This window comes from Thermobia domestica, chromosome 16 (genome assembly GCF_964235325.1).
Source record: "Thermobia domestica chromosome 16, izTheDome1.hap1.1, whole genome shotgun sequence".
Lineage (NCBI taxonomy): Eukaryota > Metazoa > Arthropoda > Insecta > Zygentoma > Lepismatidae > Thermobia > Thermobia domestica.
Window position 1 is genome coordinate 32,755,557 of NC_137469.1, and position 25,210 is coordinate 32,780,766.

Here is a 25,210-nt window from a genome sequence, read left to right on the forward strand (position 1 = left end):
TATGGGCATAGGGAAAAGATCATCATAAGAGGTCAAAGGTCACGCAGTTAAAATTTCATGTTTGATGTGTTAGCAACTATGAAACTGTGACGTTTGAAAAATGATTTGAGCTACCATGGAACACATGCATAAAAGGTCCTTCGAATTGGTGTATATGGGCATAGGAAAAAGGTCAACAATGTCATAAAAGGTCAAAGGTCACGCAGTTAAAATTTCATGTTTGATGTGTTAGAAAATATGGAACGGCGACGTTTGAAAATGATTTGACGTGCCATAGAATACATACAGAAAGGTCCTTCCAACGGATGTGTATGGGCACAGGAAAAAGTTCAAGAACGTCCTTAAAGGTCAAAGGTCACGCAGTAAAAATTTAATGTTTGATATATCAGCAAGTATGAAACTGTGATGTTGGAAATAAGGGAGCCATAGCTGCCATAGAAAATATGCATAAAGGTCTTTCCAATTGGTGTGTATGGGCATAGCAAAAAGCTCAACAATGTCATAAGAGGTCAAAGATCACGCAGTTAAAATGTCATGTTTGATGTGTTAACAAGTATGAAACTGTGGCGTTAGAAAGAATAATTGGAGCTCGCATAGAACACATGGATAAAGAAAGGTCCTTCCAAGGGGAGTCCATGGTCTTAGAAAAAGGTTAACAATGTCATAAAAGGTCAAAGGTCACGCAGTTAAAACATGATTGTTTGTGTTAGCAAATATGAAAGTGTGACGTTTGAAAAGTGATTTGACCTGCCATAGAATACATGCAAAAAGGCGCCCATGGAATACATGCATAATTAATGGTCAACAGTGTAATAAAAGGTCAAAGGTCACGAAATAAGAAGTTTATAGTTCGTATATTGGCAAGTATGAGACGGTAATGTTTGAGAACTAATTTAGTTGGTATGGTATATAAAATTAAGAATATTTGGGCTCTCGGAAATCTTTTCTTTTAAATAACAAGAATACTTAATTTTAGGAAGTCATTATAGAATGCGCACTATTGTTTGCAGGACATTCTAGGGCATAGTGGGTGCAGGATTTTCTTTCGTCTAGATTCTAAAAAACATATTATTTGGTAATATTTTCCATAAGTAGAAGCTTTGCTTTGTATATACTTAAACAAAAACAAACTATTTGCTGAGCAAAACAATATATTCACATAAAAAACTGCATACATGTTACAGTTTCGCCAACTAACATTTTGGCTTCATCAGACACTATCTGTTTCCAAGCAATGCATTGTGTTGTGAAGTTTGAGGGGAGAACAAAGATGTCCCTATTCTCATGAAAAATAAATATGGCAGCCTTAATATTTCCTTGATGCTTACCCAGGAAATATAGAAAATAAAAATAATTCAACTGGAAATAAATTGCTTCCCCATATGTAGGAAGAGACGCACTCTTATCGTTTATTTATACCCTTTCATGACTGAAGCATAAACACGACCTGTATATGTTTTGAACTCACGTCAAATAATCAGTCTGTTTCGTTCACAAGGGTGGTTTGGTGTTGCTAGAATGATAATCTGGTTGTACAGAGACAGTGAGGCAGTGGAGTGTGGAGTTGAGCTTAAAATTAAATGAGTTTGTGTATCTTGAGTGTTTGGGAGTATTGTGTGTCTTGTGAGTGTGTAAGAAAACAAAAGCTGTTGTATTTCTTATTTTCCCTATACTCATAGGCCTACGTGTTTGGAAGTGTGTGTGTGTGTGTGATTGTGTAAGTCACAGTGGATATTCTAACAAAGGAACAACGTGCCGATTTGCATACAGTTCTTAGTAGGTAGGTTAAAAAAACGCGGAGAAAGGCGTTTGCATGGTGGGGTGTGAAAATAAGCAATACCCAAATTCTTCATCTTTGCAAACAGTTTCGGAATAACTGTTTTAGAAAGGAACATCTTTCTCAGCGACAACGAAAGGCAGGACCACTTGTAAGGATCTCTACCGAGGATACTAAACGCAAAGTGGTTCGTTCTGTGCTTAGTTCACCAAGAAAATCAATCCGTCGCCGGAGTGTTGCATCCAACGTTAAAAGAAGTTCGCTGAGTAGGATATTGCGTGTGCTTGAGGTTAAGGTGTACCGTATGAAGATTGTAAATAAATTACATGATGATTATTTCGGTGCCAGAATTTTATTTTGTAACTGGTTGATAGACAAATTAAATGAAAATCCCATATTTTTTATTTCAACTTATAATGTCAGATGAAGCTGTTTTTTTTAATGGAACAGTGTCTTCGTCACATGAACGGTTCTTGGGACCCAGTCCACCGGCGGAAAGAATTGAACGCTGTGTAGATCAAAGGGGTATTATCGTGTGGATGGGAATAACAGCAACTGTTGTAATAGGGCCATTTTTCTTGGAAAGAAACGTTAATCAACTTACATACCAAAATATGTTGCGAGAATTTCTTTTCCATGAACTTAATCCCTTAAATCTTGATCCACACAATGATATGTGATTTCAACAGGATGGTGCTCCAGCACATCGTACTAGGGCAACATTGCAAATTTTAAGAGGAAGGTTTGGAAACCGTTTAATAAGTATAGTTTCTGATGTTGAGTGGCCAGCTGGAAGTCCTGATCTAACCCCATGCGACTTCTTTCTATGGGGCTTTCTTAAGCAACAAGTTTATAAAACTCCTTCAGTATCACTTGAAGAACTTCGACGATCGATACAGCGTACCATTGAACAGATAACTCCAGACACTCTTGAAAAAATCTTCACAAAGACACTTATACCCAGAGTGAACTTAAGTTTAGCACATCATTGTTTTAAACATCACAGAAACATGCCTACCATTGCTTGCAGCATTTGAATTACAAAATTAGGCTTCTCCACCTTATGGCAATATTGACCTTTTCATTATGGTCATGTGCACCCCTTGGAAGGATCTTTCTGAATGTGTTCTATGGAACCTCAAATCCATATTTAAAACGCCACAGTTTTATACTTGCTAACACATCAAACATGAAATTTTAACTGCGTGACCTTTGACCTTTTACGATACTGTTGACCTCACACACACACCAATTGGAAGATCTTTTCTGCATGTGTCCAGCGTCAGCTCAAATTCTTATTTCCAACATCGCAGTTTCATACTTCTTAACACTTCAAACATGAAATTTTAACTGCGTGACCTTTGACCTTTTATGACATTGTTGACCTTTTTCCTATGCCTATATACACCAATTCGAAGGACCTTTTATGCATGTGTTCCATGGTAGCTCAAATCATTTTTCAAACGTCACAGTTTCATAGTTGCTAACACATCAAACATGAAATTTTAACTGCGTGACCTTTGACCTCTTATGATGATCTTTTCCCTATGCCCATACACACTCGTTGGAAGGATCATTATGCATGTGTTCTATGGCACTTCAAAGCATTATTTCCAATGTCACACTTTCTTATTTGTTAACACATCAAATATGACATTTTAACTACGTGACCTTTGACCTCTGATGATATTGCTGACCTCTTCGTTTTGCTAAAAAGGATGTTCAGTAGATCCTTTGTGCATATGTCTTTTTAACATTATCTTCAACTGAATTAGTTGTGTACAATAAGCTGTTGAAAAGGGAGCTTTTTCTTCAAGGGTCACAGATGACCTGCTAGAGGTCACCGGGTCACGATTGCCCAAATTTCTCGTTATCACATTGTTTCGGATCAGAATTTATGTCGATATACCAATTTTTGCTACCGGAGATGGATATTCAAAAAAATGGCATGTGAGACTACTATTTAACATTGAAATCCCATAAGGAAAAAATCGCATTTTGACCTTTGACCCTGTAACTCCGCAAACAATAATACCCGCGATCTCATTTTGCTATCAAACAAATCTTCTGACCTTCCTCTAAATTGCCTGCAAATTTCACAGTTCTAGCTTTTACCAGTTCTGAGTACTATGAAATTAAAGTTTACACACGAATTATGGGACAGTCTGTATATATATATATATATATATATATATATATATATATATATATATATATATATATATTTTTTGAAGAATTGTTCCTAAAATAAGCTCCAGGGATCAAGAGTAACCCCTGCCTCTATATCACGAAGTCAAAAATCTTGAGATGAGTGCGTATAATTGTATGAATTTCGATGACAACTATCGTCGATCATTCAAGGGAAAAAAATCAAAAGCGAAAAAATGAATAAAAGGAAATGAAATAATGAAAAAGTTTTTTTTTAAAAAAAAAAAAAAAAAAGAAAAGTGTGAGAAGCTTTTCACAAGTTTGTCAAGAATGCAAAATTGCTTTCAACAGTATCCACCCTTCCCCTAAAAAAAAAAAAAAAAAAAAAAAAAGACATTTGGTAATCATCTATCATTCGAAATTGAATATGGGAGAGCCATGAAATAAAGTAAATAGACGCGCATCATTTTGTTATAAAATTACATGGCGAATGGACTTTATCTGATCTCAAACGGTTATCCTCGAATATACATGGTTTCAGGAATACTCTGATTAGCCAAATTAAAAAGACCTCAACGATTTATTCCTCTACAAGCGACATTTTCTTCATCGCCTCCGTGGCCAATTCGTCGAGCGTTCTGCTTCGGATCATGAGGCGCAATCCACTGGGGGCTCGAATCCCTCTTAAGAGCAAGGTCGGAATTTTAACTGTCCTGAATCTTTCTATGTGTGTGTCCCTGTCATGTTTGGATTACACAGAAATTGCGCGAACTGCTCATGGCGAACAGTATCCCGGTTGGGACGAACTTTAAAAAAAAAGTCGGAAGAACATGGACCGAGTAATAGTAAGACTGGTGGTTCGCACCCAACCCGGGGTACTTTTTAAAAACTTTTTTAGTGTTTTTTAAACTCACCTTAATGTAAAAAAAATACACATATAGGCGATTTAACATATTTTGGGGGAGTAATTTTGTGGTTCTTTGGCGCTTCGTCGCGTATCTGCCGCTGGTGGTCCACTCGTGATGTAATTTTCAAAACGGAAGTGGGGCCACCGCAGATCGTCACTGCGGAGCCGCCAATTTTTGGAGAGATGTCGCTAGTTGTCCATCGGTGGTCCATCGACGCTTACGGCATAGGGTGATTCGTAACGAAGAAACCATTTGCCCTTCAGTTTAAACATTGTGATCTTACTCTAATGAATCCTTGGTATTATTAGTTGATTAATAATAATAATAGAAACTGAATTTTCGTATCAAATCGACTTTTGTTTAAAGATAAATGTTTTATTCACAAGATTTTTATCACTTTTATTAATCCATGTAGCTATCGGTAAACAGGAGCACCTTTATATTAGAAACAGAATTCGTAACTTCTATAGTAAATAGTAAACCAAAATCAACCTTCTTTTCCCCTTCCAAATACAAAATACACATTTAAGGCATCTTAATAAACACATATATTGTTTCTGTTTATAATTCAATTACAGGTGTGTTACAGATGTCTGGAAAAAGATAAACACAGGTGGGAGGGTAATTAAGTCAGGGCAGGTGGCCGACAGATGACGCGCGGGAAAGTATAACTCAGGTGGCTTCCCATGTACACAAGGAATTTGAGTACTTTCACTTTTAGTATAAATATCTACGCTCTAAGATATCTCTTTCAGTTAGTCTTAGGCTATTTGAGAAAGCGTTTCCCCCTGTAGCGAACGCGGCCAAAGTGGCTATTCAGTAATTTTACTTTCACCAGATGTGTAAATCACACTGTGAGCCAGTCAGGGTTTCCAGGTCTTTTTGCCAGGTCCAGGTGTGTAATAGCAGAGTTCCAATACTCTGCACAAACCATCTTCCAAGCAGCTGTTTCTTGCTACAATCCCTTTGTCTGGCAACACGTCTTTCCTTTTTTTTCCCCTTCCTTTTGAAATCTTTTAAACAGCAGGCGGTCTATTGTTCCGACCCGCACCAAATACGCTCAAGCTGACGTTTTCTCAGCGATTTTATTGCTTTCGCGTTTATGATTAGCCATCTACATTTAAATACATGGTCAGCGTATTCCAAGAGTACGCATGAGCAATAAATACGCTTTGCGATCGCCTCAAATAGCCGGGTACTTAGTGTCTGATGAATACAACGTTAAGTTGTCAAAATCGTTACACTGTAATTTAGTTTTTAATAAACAAGTGTATATACTCTGGTCAGAAGTGTTTATTATTTCTTTAGTGAGTTCCAGAGTCGTGATGGATAGAGTTACAGGCGAGTTCCGTAAAGTCACCTATTTTATTTACATTGTTCTTTCTTTGTTTACAGAAAGTTCCGAAGATATTTCTCCGTATGCAACATTTCATTTGGCCGAACCGATGAGTCATCCCAGCAACACATTACTCCACAGTTTCATTTATCACGAGCACGCCTTAACGGATGGATGCGCTTCACCGCCACAACCAGTAAGTTGAGTGTTGCTTCTTGAGTATAGTTTTACAAATTAAAATAATGGTATCACATTTAAAATTTTTACCGATATGACGTCGCTCAAGAGCCAAAATTGAAATATTGATAGTCATATTACAGGGCTCATAGCGAGTCACTTTTTAAACTAAAAGTTACTTTTTTGCAAGTTGGTCACTAAAAGTTACTTTTTTATTTCAAACTTGTCACTAAAAGTTACTTTTTGGGGGAGGTAAAGTAACTTTTTCGTGTGATTTATGTTTTGCATTGGCAGTTTTCTAAGAAAAATATTACAAAAATAAATGAAAAAAGGCAGAAACTTGTAACTGATTACTCTTCTGAAAGCTTCAGTACTTGCTGCCACATGTGAAACAGTCAGCTTTATTCTCACTTCAGCTTTTATTCTTTCTAAAGCACAGTGGATGGTTGGTGGGGTGCTTAAGCTCTCAAGATGGGGTTGAGAACCCTTCTGTGTCCATTCTTTCTTCTATTATAATAGTATTAGTTTTCTCTCGTAATAGTTGACGCTCCACTTAACGTTGTGTGTGTGGTTCATCATGTTCGTCTTGTGTTATGCTTCTTGTATGTTCTTCTTAAGAGTAGGTGATGAATTTGAATATTTCATGGCTTTGAAAATTCTCAATGCTAAGTTAAATATAATGTCTGGGATGAAGAAATTCGGAAATAAGCCAGAACTGGTTCTACTTACTCAGAAGCTTCTTACATCTGCTAAAAGTCTGCTTACCGTAACTACAAAGCATACTTAGAAAACCTAAGAAAGGAGGAAGCTCAAAAAGATGTAAAGAAGAAAAGATGAAACAAAACAACAAGAAACAGAAAGGTGATGGAGAAATTGACAAAGGAAAAAAGGGGCATGATGAGATTTTGGTCACTTTTTCGTGTGCTTTTAGTCACTTTTCAACTATTTACAAGAGACCAGACCACTATGAGCCTTAATATTACGTTCTTAAAGTTGTGACATGATAAACTTTTCTATATATAAAAAAAAAAGTTACATATAATTGTTGATAGTACTAAGAGACGTTTCTTTTGGTTATATATATATAAGGGGGGTCGGTATGTGTGTGTGGGGGTGTATAGGTATAATACGAGGGGCGACCAGAAAGTAAGGTTACAAAACTTACAGTGAAATGTGTATATATTACTTCATACAATCAATACAGTCAACAGATAGTAACCTCTTCATCTAATGAGAAGCGACGACCTCCTAAGTCCTTTCGAACGACATTCCCAATTCTGCCATCAGATGCCGTAACGTCATCTTCCTGTTGTCTTGAATCAGTCCCTCCACTCGAGCTATATTCAAATCTGTTGACGCCGTGCTAGCTCGGCCACTGCGCTCCTCGTCGGTGACGTTTCCTCTACTAGCCGCAAATTTCCTTTCCTCTACCAGTTGCCTTTGAATTTCAGCCGCGGTTACACGTTTCGCCCACAAAAATCGAATAATTGATCGAACGTCTTCATAAGACCAGTTTCCAAACGAGTCGCCATTTGTGTTTACCTACAACTAGCGCCAAAGGCGGTGGGTGGCTGAAATTCTACACAGTTGCCAACTCCATGTATTAAAATTACCGCACACTCCTCTTTGCTCCAGAAATATCGGTCTTGTAACTTAGTTTCTGATCTTCCCTCGTATATTATTATTACCTAGGTATAATATCACTATATCATATCACAAAATATACTGTTGTGTAGTGTAAACAAAGTAAAAATGTATTTAGAAAAGTCAGTAACAATAGTAACAATATATCAAGATAAAAAGAGCAAATAGAGCGCATACATTTAAGCATACTAAACATCAAACACATTTTGCTTTCAAGCCTTGAACAGCTCATCGTCGGAGAGTAACAAAGACGGAAGAAAAAGAAAATGATAATAGTGCGAAAGAATAACAAACAATGATACCGAAGAGAAGGTTTTAGAAGGAGTTCGGCAGTGACAGTGAAAGTGATAACATCGTTTTAGTGTTGTGCTGTGCAGAGAAAGGGAAATAAGTGGGAAGTTTACACTTTACATTACATATACATCTAAACAACTCTCTGCAAACACAACCGCAATTACCTTACACATTTTATTTTACTAATTTCTTACTTTTCCCCAATTTTTCTGCCCGACCACCTGGATGATAAGCCCTCTTTCACCGCTTGAACTCCCTTCCTGATTATGACACTTACACATCCCTAATTTTGAAAATTTCATTCTATCTCGATTTTGACCTTATTTATACTCGATTTTGACTCAATTACATTACATTTCTAAATTATATTAATTATATAAAGTCTTAAATTCAGGCATTTCAATCCTTTGGTTGGCCAACAAATGCAAATGGCGACGATCGCCATTTGTAATTTTTCTTATAATTTTTCAAATATATAATTCAATTCTTCAAATACATAATTCCATTTCTATACATTTGTAGCACATAGGAACATCATGTCTGTTGCATTTAATTAACACCGATAACGGTGATGAAGACAAAGCAAGGTTTTTGAATCTCTCTTAGTATCGTCTGTCGACACTCCGACGACAAGCATTATTATCTTAAAACCTGCTCCAATTGTTAAATGCATTCATTATGTATGTGACTATCCTGTTTATCGTTTGTCCACACAATTAAATAATCTCATTTAATTTGATGTGTAAAACACCTATGAAAATTTCTCCAGGTTTTTGGTGACATAAATTGAAGTTGTACAATATTGTATGTCAAAAATTTATAGGTCGTTATTAACGACCTGTAATCTGTAAGAGTGAACTTCGTCGCTAAAAAGATGTCCAGTGTTACAGATAAATAAAGATGTAAATAACTAAAAGTACCTTTTACGAAAGCAATATTAATTCGTAAGTCATATTTTTCCTCCGCTCTGGTATTCCGATTTAATATAGTCTTCCAGTAGCCAAAGATTAGTATTAAATTATTTCTATATTACTTTTTTGCAGGATTCCAAATCTTCTCGCCGCAGAAGACCGAGCAAAAGATCGTCCGAAGTAGAAAGTGAAGAATTTGATTCACAGGGTTCTGATTCAGATCAGGAACACCTGACGTCCAGTCGTACTGAGTCTTCCAGTCAGTTAGACTCCAGAAGAAATAAAACACATAGTAAGTTAATTATGCGTATTTTGTAAAGGTTTTCAGCCATTACTTATTTGTAACGTTTTTGTTACAATACACATACATATGAACGGCTCGGGTAAACATAATAGTGTGCACTATTTGCGGTGAAATTAAATTATTGGGTGGAATGGGTTGGGATTGAACAACAGAACAGTATGTAGGTAGTTTAATATTGAATATGTATCTACAAATGACAGGGGAACCTTTTTTGGCATGTGTCATTGCACTGAATTGCATGGGAATGTTTGTTAAACCTTGTTTTCCAACTTACTCGAAAGTTAGAAAATGTGACATTCCATAGTGTTCCCCCAAGTCTCTCTTTATATATTAGGATGGTCCTAATTTTTAACTTCTTTTTGAGTCTTACCCTCAAGAAGAGTCCCATATCAGACCAAAATAAACCATGAGAGAAATTAGTTCAATTAAGTAATATAAAATGGTGTCTCAAGAAACCTTAAATTTTAAAATACATTTACAGTACACAATGTGAAGCAAATATACCTTGTAAGTATGGAATGGCTAGAGGGAGTAACACCATATTTTGGATAGTTATAATGGAGATAGAATCGCAACTTCTACTGTATACCACCATCGTGGCGGCCATTTTGAAGTCCGCCATCTTGGATATAGTTCTAAACTTTATAATAGGAAAGGGGTCATGTGACATATCGTTTTATGATAACTGTTCATTACAAACACGCATCTGACGTTATTTCCAACTAATCTCTAATCGTTTAATAGTTGTTACTTTCCTAATATCTATTTATTAACTTACAACTGTCTTTCAAAACTTGTCTCAAATTGTACACCGTAAAGGCATTTAAAATTTGACATCATTTGGAGTACCATTCTATATTATTTAATTGAACTAATTTGTTTCATGGGTTGCATTGGCCTGATATGGAACCATTTTAGGAGGTGAGGCTGTCACATATATATAAGAGCGCCCAGGAAGTTGATAAATAAGTATCACCCTCATATATATATATATATATATATATATATATATATATATATATATATATATGTATATATAGATCGATAGATAGATAGATATAGATATATGATCGATGCGTCTTTTAGGATTTTTGTAGAGATTAACAGAGATGCGGAACCTCTCTTCCTTAGCAACGTTCTACAAGACAATAAATTCTCCTAAATTGGAATATTGTTCACCTATATGTAAAATGGCAGCTTCCACAAACCTATCCCAACTAAACAATTCTAAACCTCTTCCTGGCACTAGTACGTTTCAGAGCACAAATTGTTATGACAATTTGTGCGATGACAAAGCACAAATTATTACGAACACTAAATATTCAACTACATACATGGAAGTGCGTCGGGACCGGAACACAGCAAATTATGGACGCGTTAAAATACTAAATAATACTTTTGATAAAGTGGATACTTTCAAATATCTAGGATCAATATTAACAGAGGAAAATCATATTCACGGAGAAATTAAATGTCGACTAAAAGCAGGGAATTCGTGTTACTATTCGGTTCAAAATTTCTTGTTGTCGCAAATTCTGTCGAGAAATCTGAAACTTAAAATATATAAAACGATAATCATGCCTGTAGTTCTGTATGGCTGCGAAACATGGTCACTTACTCTGAGGGAAGAACATAGACTGAAAGTATTTGAGAACAAGATCCTGAGACGAATATTCGGACCCAAGAGGAACGGGAATGGGGAATGGCGGAAACTTCATAACGAGGAACTACATAGTTTATATGGTTTACCCAACATTGTTAGGGTCGTCAAGTCTAGGAGGCTTAGATGGGCGGGTCATGTAGCTAGAATGGAAGAAAGTAGAAACGCTTTCAAAGTCTTGACTGGAAGACCAATCGGAAAACGACCATTAGGAAGACCTAGGCGCAGATGGGAGGACAATATTAAAATGGATCTCACAGCGATTGGAATACAAAGTAGAAACTGGATGCAGTTAGCTACGGATAGAAGTCAGTGGAGAGCTTTTGTGAACGCGGCACTGAACCTCCGGGTTCCATAGGCCATAGAGTTAGTTAGTTAGTTAGTTAAATATTCAACTACTTGACACTCGTCATAAAATCAGTGATCTCAAATATCTCTACAAACTCACACATGGCCAGTTCAGATCCGAAACGTTACTCTCAGAATTGTATTTCTGAATTCCATTCAGACAAACACGTAACACTCATCTTTTTCATGTAGTACGATCTAGACTGTCAATAGTTCAACGCTCTCTGTTCTATGGGCTTCCTAAGTTATACAATGAAATATCACATGGACCCTAGATTTACTTAATTCTGAAACTGCATATAACTCTGTACTAAGACGTAATTTTAATGGATGAATTCTAGTCAGATATTGTCAACCTTTCTTGTTATTACTTAGATATTATATATATATATATATATATATATATATATATATATATATATATATATATATATTATTATTATTATTATTATTATTATTATTATTATTATTATTATTACTTTCTCTTAGATTTGTTAGATATTCCAGTGTAAACTGGCATTCTCCTGCATCTGGAATTATGTTTGTAAATAAATAAATAAATAAATAAATAAATAAAAATGCTTAAAATACAAACATACTGAAACCATTGTTTAGAGACACTTAACATTCAAGCTTTGAAAGGCTCGTCAACAAAACAGAGTAAATATCACTTCCAATTTTCATAAATCTTACTCTAACCAGGCACGTAGTCCGGACCTCTCCCCCCTTCCCCCCCTTCGAGACCAGAAATGAAATAATTAAGGAAGGTTAGAACGAAATGAAATGAGAAAAAGAAGAATCGGCGTTAAAACTTAAAAAAAAAAAAAAAAACTACAGAAAGCTTTTGGTTACTCTTTCTTATGATGAGATTTGTATTATTTACAATACATGGTGGCGAGGTGTGTGGGGTATCCTGGAAGAGTCAGGGAATTTGAAATTTCCGGAAGTTACGCAATCCTTAGAATTTCTGCTACTAGTCAGGGAGATTTCAAGCTTCTGAAAGCATAATGCCGGTTGTGTAACAGCGTGGACATTTTAGATCATAATTTTTCGTCATCGCATCCTTGCACTATCAAAAATGTTATTTCAAAAACAATTTTCTACTACTCCTTTAGCCTGTCATTTGGAACAGACAATAGTTTAAGGAATAATAAAAACAAAAATTTATGTGAAAAGAAAGTTCTGTTAACATTTGATTCAACAGAGAAAGGAACGCAGATATTGTAAAATATTTTACAAGACATTATTGAGTTTGTACATTCATGTCCAAAATTATTGTCGCGTGTCTATAAATATGTTGTAGGAGTATAATTCGATAACAAATTCGCCCGGTATTTCTTATAATGTTAATATGTGTATAATCGGCAAAGACATGTAAGTGACAAATTATGTCAAAAGAGCAATAAATAGAACAATAAAACAAAAATAAAACTTTCTTGTCCATTTAGCAACATTTCGTTTCATTTACTATAATTTTCGTATTTAATTCTTTCATAATTCTCTTCCTATGAAATTTAAGACAAATAGGGTCTACACAATTCCAGATTATACACATGGTATCAGTATTAAAAGTATCCTGCAAAATCATTATCAAATTATATTCTTACAAGAAGACAGTCATGGATCTGCATTTTGGACATGAGTGTACTTTTTATGATAGTGAATATGTACTTTTCATAATAGTTGAGGTCGTAATGAAAGGAAAATTGTTATATTTGAATGAACAGAGGAAGAACGTAAATATTGTAAAATCATTTTCAAAACTTTTTTTTATTATTACTATTATTTTACTTGAGATTTCTTCGTAGTTTGTTATTAAAACACTTACCAACATATCCTCATTTTATTGTCCTAACAAACCAATATATGTTGATAGTAAAGTAGTTTAGATTGATTGGGTCTTCAGTGTTTCATGTCACGTTCCCCCATCGCCCGTTACGAAATTCTGGCTAAACGAACCAGTATATGTTCCAGTAAAATAGTTTAGAATGATCGAGCCCCTGGTGTGATGACCACAATATTTCATGTAAAGGACCTCCCCCCCCCCTTTATGAAATCCTGGCTACGTGTCTGCTCTAACTACAGAAATATTTCTGAATATGTAAGATTTTTACACGTGATAAACATATTAGAATCAGTAAGATCTTTATTTTACCCTTTATACTGGTTTTTAGCTTTTCCTATATTGAACATAACGGTTTGAATTTTTTCTTCGGAAAGTATTCCTCAAGATAATAGATTATTTTTATAACTGATGGATATGCGAGAACTGGAAGAAAACCTAGGTTTTATTTTAATTTCTATCAGGGTAAAAATCATACATTTTGACTGTTTGTACTTAATATTTTATATTAAATATTTGATATAATTTATATTTAAGTATTGCCCCTCTTTTTCAGATATAATTTACCATCCTACGCAATCAACGACATCCTCGGATGTATCAATCTCTGAGCAGCGGTCGTTTCCTCGAAGAGGAAAGTTGAGGTAAAATTATTTTCAAGACCTCATTTTACTAGATATATTTAATTTGCTGTCAATCTGATTTTTTTTTTTAAAAAAAATGTAAAACATTCTATTAAAATCATGATATCTATGTATGTTAAAAAAAAAAAGACAAAAGGAAACTTGTTTGTGGGAATATTTTGAGTTCCAACTCTACTGTAAATAACTCAACCTAATCTCCTTAGTATTACTATATGATACATAGTTTACTTCTTTTTAATGCTTTTATTTTTTTCCGGGTTAGATTGCATTTAAACTTAATAGGCGCCCCTTCTGTAGATACATGACGACAACCTAATATGCGATAAAGAGAGTATCAATTAATTTAGCATTAATGCCCATAGGAGAGTATACCCATAGATGTAGATGTTAAAAAAAATGAAATGAAATATTTTAGTTTTACGTCCGACGGTTATGCGGGTTAGGCTAAAGGAGACGGTGATGAGAAATGAATGAAATGGTGGAATGAAGAAAGTGAAAGAAAACGGGAGAACCCCGAGAAAACACACTCACACACTGTTTGTCCACCACAAAGCTCACTTGGCGCGAGCTGGGATTGAACCAAGGACCCCATACACCAGAGATGAACGCTTTGCCACTGACCCATAGATGTAGATAGCTGTTATCAGTTGAGGGAATACAACATCAAAGAACATACATATATAGATGAGAAGTTAGAACAGAATCGTTCGGGAACAAAATGTAAAATACTTGCATATAAGGACCATAAAGATTTTTTCTTTCTTTGCAAAGAACACATGTGGTACATGTCCATATTAAACTATAAGTTCACGTATTATATAGGCTCAGTGGTGAAAAGAATTATGATATCGGGTAATTATTGACATATACATACTTCTTGTAACAAACGAGGTTTGTAGTTTCAAAAATATACACATCACCATTACAATTCATAATATTTCAGAGAACACGAACGCTTGCGTAGATTGGTCGTGGTGAATCACTTACTTAAGTGGCATCTATCTTGGAAAACAATATCATCTGTTATTTGTTTATTTATTTATTTATCATTATTACCTATTACAGAGCTATTGTTCCCTTTACAATAAGTAATAGAGATTAATTTTACATTATTCTTGTAATGCTACACAGTAAAGCTAATAAAAGACAGCCATTACAAGAAAAAAAAAGATAAAAAGAAAAAAGAAAGAAAGAAAAGAACAAACACAGAACAATGGAAAAAATCGTATACACAGGATGGTCGGTAACTCCACCGAAAAACTTTGGGAGGTGGTTCCTTATTCGAAATGAAAGAAAATAGTTCTAATAAACATGGGTCGAAAAACGTCTCCTTTCAGAGTTATGAACTACCGAAAATTCGAAATATCATGTTTCAAAACGCCCTGGCTTAGAAACTATAGGACCTATCCCAAGCGGTTTAAGGAATTACACAGAAACTAATATACACTCTATCTAAATATCCATGTTTCAGAATTCACCGGTACCAGCGAAATGAACGCACCACTAGTACTTAAAGGAGTATCTCTATACTTTAACTTCCTTTTTACAGTTCCTTTCACCGATAACAGAGAATGGTAAAACATGGATATTTAAATAGAGCACATAATAGTTCCTGTGTAATTCCTTAAACCGCTTGGGATAGGTCCTATAGTTTCTAAGTTAGGGAGTTTTGAAAAGTGATTTTTTGAATTTTCAATGGATCATAACTCAGAAAGGAAACTTTTTTCGGCCTATGTTTATTAGAACTTTTTTCTTTCATTTCATATAAGGAATCGCCTCCCAAAATCATCTACCACCCTGCACATTCAAGACATTATGAGAAACATACACGAGTCAAAATTATTTAATTTGGTTTTTCTCAGAGCTAAACTATATATTAACAACGGCTTTCGTTGCGTGTGACCCAGGGATTCATGATCTCCACTAGAGGAGTTCGCCTTGGATAAAGAGAAGCAATTCAGATCTAATTTTAAGCAGTGCATCTAGTCACGCATAGCGTCGGTGCTGAAGAATGAAATTGAAATACAATTAATCAATCCTTGCAATCAACAAAATTTGAAGCGTTGCGCTTGATAATAGGTCCTTATCAGATCAGAGAACCGACAGAAAGCTAAGAAGTTCTAAAAGATGGATAATGTCAAGATAACAACAACCTGAATGTTACGAATTAGACTTCAAGGAGAAATCGAAAGATCTGTCTTGAAAACAATACTCCAAGCTACGTATGAAAAACTATATTGAGTTAAGAATCCCAACTGGTGATTAGTAATATTTTGTATAGTTAAATAGCTTAATAATGTAAGTCCAACTTTTTTCCAGTGCACCTTGAACAAGATTGAGTTTCGGCTCTCTCGTTCTAGTAAAGTAAAATTTAAAAGTAGATCTTTCATTTTGTTAATAGGTTCTATGAAGAAACTGCACCTTATTAAGGGGTATACTTAAAGTAAGATAAGTACTTAGCCCGTATTTAATACATTCCTTTTAATCATTCTAAGGTTGTTAGCATTAACAGGTTACTAAATAAGTACATGAGCAATTCAAGTTGTCCATACTATAATTTTAATATTCTGAAAAGTTTCTTTGTAAACTATATTTCCAAGCAAACTTTTTTGCAATCTATATGAGAGTTTAGACTTTAATGTGAATGAAATCCCGTTAACACAGGACTGTCGTTAATTTATTTATTTATTTATTGTCCTTGAACGGAGAATAGAATCTCCAGTTACAGAAGGTACATAATATAGATAGTTCATATAATATTTATATTATTATACATAATAGTAATTATAAGAATACTGACAAAATTCCTGTAGATATCTGACAACGACAATCATAACTATCGTCAGAGTATAAAGCCATTAAATGTGAACAGTATTACAAGTAAAGAAACCATTAAAAGTCAAATAATAGCCTTACATTCTAACACAATATATATATTAATTTCTTTGTATGCAGAGACAGAGGTAATGCTAAATCTAGATCTTTGTTTAATATTGATATGCTATTAAACCTACTGCATATTCTATATAATGATGAGCCTTTATACATTTCAGTTTTTGGAACATCTACAGTCAACAGATGTTGCTTACATACAGTAGATAGCCTGGTCTAGCATTGAGTCCTTTTTTTTTTTTTTTTTTTTTTTTTTTTTTTTTTTTTTTTTTTTTTTTTTTTTTTGTAAGAAATTAATATTGTCAACATAAAAATTCGTAATTTTATAGAGAAATAATTGTTGAAAAAGTTCACGTCTGTTACTCAAACTAACATAGCTACATTTATCTAAAAGGGTTTTATACGATATTTTGTTTCTTGTAGCGAAAGCTCCCATTGTTTTAAAATAGAGATACGTTACGAATTTCTTTTGAATACTTTCTATTTTCTTGTGAAGTGATTTATAATATATAGTCTAAGCAAGGCATGAATATTCTATTTTGGTCCGAATCAAGCTATTATACAACATAAACATAACTACACCATCATTTAAATTTCTGGTGTTCCGTATAATAGAACCAAGCTGTCTATAGACGTTAAGGACCACTTCAGTGATATGGTTAATAAATGATAAATTACATGTAATATTTACGCCAAAATCTTTATATGTGGTAATTTCTTCCATTTTTGTCGGTATCTTTGTTGTGCTGTTTGTAAATTTAATGATAATTAGATCAAGTAAGATCTTTTATGTAGAAAAGTTACTTTAAATCATTTTTCGTCCTTTTTTTTTTTTTTCTTTCTTTGCAGAACGAAGTGGCTAGTTCCGAGCAAAGTCTCCTTCAGAAATATGGGAGGCCACGGTTTCCCTCCGACCACAGTAGCAGAGTCTACGTTTTGTTGTCCACAGCCCACCTCGTTTGGGGGAACACCCGACAGACCAGAACTGAGTGAAGCCGAGTGTGACATAGACACATTGAAGAAATTAAAATTGGGACTGAGATCATCTTTGTGGTCACAGACAGGTTCCCAAGCCAATCAAGATTTCTCAATTGCCGTGTAATTTAATTAATAACGAAAAAGAAGAAAAAAAGATCTTTTAAAAATAGAACTTTAAATATTTAAAGTATAAATGACGTACTGGCTTTAATAGTTTATTTAAAAAGAATGAACTAAAAGGTCAGTAAACATAAACTTTACTAAAGTGCTGAAAGTAAAAATTGCGAAATAACCAAAGATTCAAGTTCTGTTACGAATTTACCATACATTTTTTTCTTTTTGTTTATTGTTGAAGTTGTAACTAAGGATGAATCCTCGAAACTTGGATATCTCGATACTTTTGATATTTATATAGTAAAACTGTTCAGTTAGCCACATCGCTAACTTACCTACTTTCTCAATTTAGCCATATGTTTGTGGAAATTTGTAGAAATAACCATGTGCTATAAGTTTACTTTCGTCACTCGAACTAGACAGTGAGCTAAAGGTAGCCACTCTAGGAAGATTTTGCTGTACAGTAAAATACAATTGGTGATATCTCGAAATTTCCTACTTTCTCAATCTAGCCACATGTGTATGTGTGGAACATTATGGAAATGATCATGTGCAAATTATATAATTTTTTTTGGGACACTTGTATAAGTTGGATGTTGATCTAAGAGTGTCCAACTGACAAAGATTTCGCTGTACAGTAAAATATGTTAAGTTGGTAACACGTCTGACTTACTTATTTTCTTAATTTAGCCACATACATATGTGGAATCATACAGAAATATCATACCCTATTCTTATTTGATATAAGTTATTTTAGGTACTTGTATATTTTAGATTGAAGCAAATGCGACCAACGTAAACAAGTTTCATATTCCTCCCTTTCCATAATGGGGAGTCCGTGACATGAAATACTGTGGTTATCACAGTAGGGGCTCGATCAATCTAAACTATTTTACAGGCAACATACATGGGTTCGTGTAGCCAGGATTTCGTAAGGGGAGGGGGGAGGCATGATGTGAAATACTGTGGTTATCACACCAGGGGCTCGATCAACCTAAATTATTTCACTGGCAACATATATTAATTTGTTAGGACTTCAAAATGAGGATAGGCTAGTAAGCATTTTAATAACAAACTATGAAGAAATCTCGAGTAAAAGAATATTTTAAAAAAGCGTTGAAAAAGATTTTACAATATGTACGTTCCTTCCTCTGTTCATTCACATATAACAATTTTCCTTTCATTATCACCTCAACTATTATAAAAAGTACATATCCAATAATATCTTGTAAAATATTTTACAATATCAGTTTTCCCTTCTCTATTGAATCAAATGTTAACAGAACTTTCTTTTTACATAACTTTTTGTTTTTATTATTCCGTCAGCTGATGTCTCTTCCAAATTACAAGTTAAAGGAGCAATAGAAAACAGTTCCTGAAATAAATAACATGTTTAATATTGCAGAGAAGCGATGACGAAAAATTATGATTAAAAAAACCGCCACACTATTACAGAACGGCACTATGTTTTCAAAAGCTAGAAGTTCCCTTACTAGTAGCAGAAATTCTGAGAATTCCGTAACTTTTCTAGAAATTTCAAATTCCCTGACTTTTCCAGGATATCCTACTCATTCGCCACCATATATTGCAAGTAATTCGGGTAATGCGTTCCTCGTAAGGGTGGAACGAAGAGGAAACAATGAAAAGGGCACATGCCGACAACGCTGTGCTCAAGTTTGCGTTATCATTGGCTACTGCTTATTTAACATTTATTTCTAACTCTAATTCTTCTTTTTCTCGTTTCTTTTTGTTCCATCCTTAATTTTTTTCATTTCTGATTTCGAACGGGATCCGGATCCTCCATAGCTACGTGCCTGTTTGGGGTATACATAACCAACGGGGGACTCTCGCCCCTTGCTTTCTCTAGCGTCGCCACTAGTCTTAGGATTACTCAGTGCTGTAGTCCTAAAATTTTCAGAGGATATACGCTGTTTTGTGACCATCTACGATCATCATAAAAGACATAGAAGGCTTTTTTTTTTTTTTTTTTTTTTTTTTTTTAATGAAAACGCATGTATTAATTCAAGTAAAATTTAAAGAATACATTACTTTATAGTCTAAAAGCATTTCATGCCACCTTCTTGATGACACTTCTTACTTAAATCACCACTTCCAAAGACTCTTACCAACCATTCACGGCATAATTCGATCTATTTCGTGCGGTTCCCGTCCCACGACTCCGGGTCCATGCGTCTTAAAACCACAAATCCATTTATCATAAACAGGCCATAGCAAGGTTGGCACCCAAAAAGAGCAGTCCATATCCGAGGCTTATCTTTCTACAGTGCTCGATCCCAAGTTTTAAATGCCGGGTGATCGGTTCGGCATAACCCCCAACCTAAAGAACCAGTGGCTGACTGCAGTTCCAAAGAACTGGAAGATGGGGACGCCACATCCCGACGCCGTGTTATCATTAGAGTCATGGCCCAACTAACTAACTAACTAAATAAATAAATAAATATAAACGAAACAAAAGTTAAAAGTAGGCCTACTATACGCTTTGAAGTAGAAGGTACACTCTAATGACTACGATTAAGCAGATGGTATACGCCGTGTACCGCCGTGTACCCTCGACTACAGCTCTGGGAGTACTACTGTTAACGTTTCCTAGAGATCTTTTGAGTCACCGTATATTAGAATATGAAATGCAAATTTATTCATTCGTTTGCAATTTCATACATTATGGTGATACTAGACACTTAATTACAAGAATTTCCTCCAACCTTTCCAGACTTTCGGCTATCTAATTCTGAAATTTATATTTATCTGTTTTCAACTTTTTTTCTAAATCTATAAGATTAAAGATGGTCATGACGTTTCGTTATTTCGTTACAACGTTAACATTTTACAATTTTTCGTGCAGTAATTAGTATGAGTACATCATGTAAAAACTTCAAACTTGGACCACTAATTTATTTATGACTTTTTGTGGGAAATAAAATTCTCTTCGTCATGATACTAAATTATATCATTGCTCAAATTCATCAATTGGAAAGTAGATTTTTTGTGAAATATTGTTACTTCGAAATATATTCTAAGGATTAGTAGAATTTATTTAATTACTTTATTATGTTATACCTAGGTGTATTTGTTTTCTTACATGTCAGTATAAGGGCTTAATATAGCAAACCATAATAGGAAACTACTGAATAAATAGATAAAAATATTGTAAAGTATAAGTAGAATTACAGTAAAATGAAAGAATATAAAATATGTTGTTGGTATCTTTCGATCCGAGGATGAACTCCCTTGTAGCTACATGATTAGCGTACGCGTTTTCGGACGGGAAACCTGGGTTCGATTTCTGGTGGGAGCTCATGTAACTCAGATTTCACATTAAGCTGTAGGTCCACATCTTATGTAACTTCAATGCTGAACAGGAACTTAAACTCCAATGTCAATCGATCCGAAGACATTAATTAAACCTATAATACCAAGGTGAAATAAAAAATGTTTTCAGTTTCATTTCGTCTTTGTTTCTTTCCACAAAGCAGCAGTAAGTAAGGATTAAGTATTACTATTCACGCATTACTTTGCAAAGCTACTTATTCAAAATTCTCAATTTGAAGAAAAAGTATATCAATTATTCCATTAAGAGTAATGAACAGTAATAGCAGCCACCAGCGATATTCGTACAATATATGTTCCTTTGTCATAACTTCCAGACGAATCGACCAATAGTAATTCAGCTTTCTTTAATTAACACAGAGAGAGTTCGTGTTGTACTGAAATCTGTGTGTTAATTAATCAATTTATTAGGAAATTAATGACAGAATGTCATGTAGAAAGTATGTACCTAACTTTGTAGATAAAAAGTAATAGCAACATTGTTTTAATCCATATCTGGCTTTATACACAAAAGAATTCCTGTTACATTTCGTTTCCCATCTCTATCACCTTCTGCCACACTCGTGGAAGGTGTCGTACACCGTCAGCGCGCCAATCTTTTGTCGATGTTGCGCAGAGATTGCCATATGGCACGGTTAATGGCTTCCCTTGTGTCACAGTGCTTCCTGTAAGTGGTTTCTTCATTTTGTTAAAAGATCATCACAAAGCACCTGAAAACATTGTTGTACCTGCGCCCACAAGATTGTACTATTTCAATCTTGATCCCGCACGTTGTTCATTTTTGCTAAAGATAGTAGTATGGTGCTTCCACATTCCTTCTTTATTTTACAGTGCTGTTGCTTTTGACTGTATAACACACAGTCGTTACCACTCACCACGTTTCGTCATCTAACATTCCTTTATCAGCTACGGAAATCTTGTAGTACTCTGGAACATAGCTCTCTGACGAAAGAACAGTGTTGCCTCTACTCTTTTTATCCAATCTATCTATATGTCTATTTATGACTGTAGAAAGAAAATACTCCGCATTTACGAGAATACAAATTTCCCATAAAATTGATTATTACCAACACCACTACTACTACTACTGGAAAACTTTAAAATGGTAAATTTAAATCTTTTGGCGAGTATGTAATACTTCATTAGTTCCTTTCAATAATTGAGAATTACTAAGAAAAGAGATAACAAAATATTAATGATATTTATTAAAAATTAATAAAAAGTTACAAACTTTTTAGAAGTTCAAGATTTGCTTATAAACTTTGATTCACTAAAAGTGTGACTTTAGAAAAAAATATACACGATTCATAATTGTTATTCTAAATTACGACAAATTTTGATACGATTTGTAATTAGAGTAGGAAAAATAATTTTATTGTAGGCACGGATGAAGAATTGTAGCGATTTTTAAATTAACGGTTCTTCAATGGAAATTACATTTCAAAACTGTATTATTACGAAATTCAACTTTCATACTTGATTGTATGTATAATATACCTGTTACATGGTTAATGAATATTGACTGTTACACTATATTCTTTTTGGAAATAAAAGTAAATTGCATTCATTGTGTATCATACATATATGACAGTGTTTTCTATGAATTCCTCACAAATATAAGAATTCCAAATATCAATAATGTAAACAAAACAGCAATTAGTGCTGGTTTACTTTGGCGTACCACATTTTGGAAGATTCGTAGGTAAAATTCAATTCTTTGCATGAAAATAGATATTTATAAAGATCAAATTTCTGCAGGCGATAGAATTAAATACAAAGTAATATACCTGTATTTTAGGTTTACAAGTGTAGGGTTGAAATGTAAAAATATTAAAGTGCTTTACGACGGATAAAATAAGTGAGTACATATGAAAGACGACTGCATTAGATGCTGTTTTCCACGGGCGGCGTTTTTCTGCACAATGCACAGAAGTTGTATTTTATGTTTACAAATGGAGCGCTATTAGAATGAAACCATGACAAGTGCAATTGCAACTCGTATCATTGCACGCACCCACTTGTTTTCATTATCTCCCTTACGCGCCTAGCCACCGTCGCTGACGTGCCTGCTCCCTTCAGACTCAATCTCTTGCTAGCACTCGGGCCTCCCAGCTTCGCCCTGTCCTGACTTGGTTAGATGGCATTCGTAGTTTTTAGTAACCACCTAGCACACGTTGGTTGTGTTTTTGCAATAGTTTTTATGCCATACACCCGGACTCCGTATAAATACTTAAATTGTAAAATAATTGTAATTTTTCGGCAATTACCTCTGATGGGCCCCTTGAATTTTATCTATGCCAAGTGAAATATTTTCATGTCGCTTAGCTCAAATCATTTAAGAGACAATAAGAAGGAAATTAATGAAAGAATTATAAGTTTTCAACAATTTTTTCGAGTGATGCGCCAAAAGTAAACTTGCACGCAACAATTTAATGCTTTGAGAGAAAGCGAAAATTTATACGATTTCTCTGGTTTTGCTCTGTAAATTATTGTTACCGTTGGTAACTAGTATTAGAGCTCATTCAATGCGATAACATGAGGCTTCAAAGATTATGATTAATCTATATTGAATGTGCCAGTTCGCGATATTTAAATATATATTTTAAGCTGATATTTCACTGTTGGTAATTTGTTTAAAGTTTGCTAATATTTCTTGCAGATATCACACATTCTCCTGATACGAAAAGTCCTAACGCAATGTCCTTAACACATAAGGTACTGATTAAAATTTAAAGCATATAAATTACACTGTATAAAAATATATTAATGTTGAAATTAAGATATTTATTGTTTTCGTGATCTAAGAAAACAATATCTTTTTTAAAACAACTAATTTTGTATACGGTTGCTCTTATTAGAAATACGTTTTAATATTCTATAATAATTATTATTATCATGTTGATATTAGATAACTTTTTTTTCTTTACAAAAAGATTATTTGAAAGTTTCATAATATTTAATAGAACTCACAAAAATTAACTTCTTGGTATATTTAAAGCCCGATTTTTTAAAAAGAAAAAGCAGGGCATTAAGTGATACATCGCAATGATATTTGGATTTTAAAAAAAGGTTAAATATTTTGATTTAAAATATATTTTACAGCATTAGTATTACGTTGAAAATTTCGGTTGATTTATGAAATATTTTGACCAAAATATTTTATACATTTATAATCAAATAATCGTGGTCAGATATTTCTCCTTTTTTTTTCAAACATTGTATGTTATATCAAATTATACACGCAGATATTTTGTGAAAACAAAATAATTCCAAATTCATGAAAAATTTAAACATGATTAATCATTTAGAAACAACAAAACAAAATCGCTAATTGTCAATTAAACATCAACATCAGTCAATGCACCAAATATATGTCGAAATAATATTTAATCATAAGAATAAAGTAGTTATCATTTACTCTACCATCACATTGTTAAATTTAGCAAATTTATTAGTTTGTGAATTCGTAGACACCTATATAATGTTAAATTATCGTTTCTTTATTGGAATAAAAATATCATTTTGAAGTGACAATCAAAAATTCATAATTTCGCTGAATCTGTTAATAACAAAATTGTAATCAAAATACATACACAAATTAGTCTCTCGATTATACAACTTCATTCAAATATATTGTTGAACTTCCTTGTGAGTAACGAGATATGAGCCAACAATTTATACGATACTTTTACCCAATTGTATCTATTCTTTTCAGTGTAAATGTTGCTTTGTATAAAATGATTTAAAATTTACGCATGTTAAGACGCATTATACGATTGACTGTCTGTGTTCTCCTGTACATATTTTAAGAGAAAAGAAATGTATCTAAATGTGTTGTTCAATTATTTTTACAATTGTTACAATAAAGAATATAGTATTCGTTA

At 33.9% G+C, this 25,210-nt stretch overlaps 1 protein-coding gene across 2 annotated transcripts in view; it reads left to right on the plus strand.

The window, feature by feature from the left end:
* Dscam2 (Down syndrome cell adhesion molecule 2) overlaps positions 1-25,210 on the plus strand; it is a 558,607-nt gene extending 533,397 nt beyond the window's left edge. For both annotated transcript variants that reach the window (XM_081742257.1, XM_081742256.1), the window contains exons 28-31: positions 6,229-6,365; positions 9,328-9,487; positions 13,907-13,994; positions 17,736-25,210. In XM_081742257.1, the coding sequence (XP_081598383.1) occupies positions 6,229-6,365; positions 9,328-9,487; positions 13,907-13,994; positions 17,736-17,988 (638 nt within the window). In that variant the 3' untranslated portion in view covers positions 17,989-25,210. The remainder of the gene's footprint in view (positions 1-6,228; positions 6,366-9,327; positions 9,488-13,906; positions 13,995-17,735) is intronic.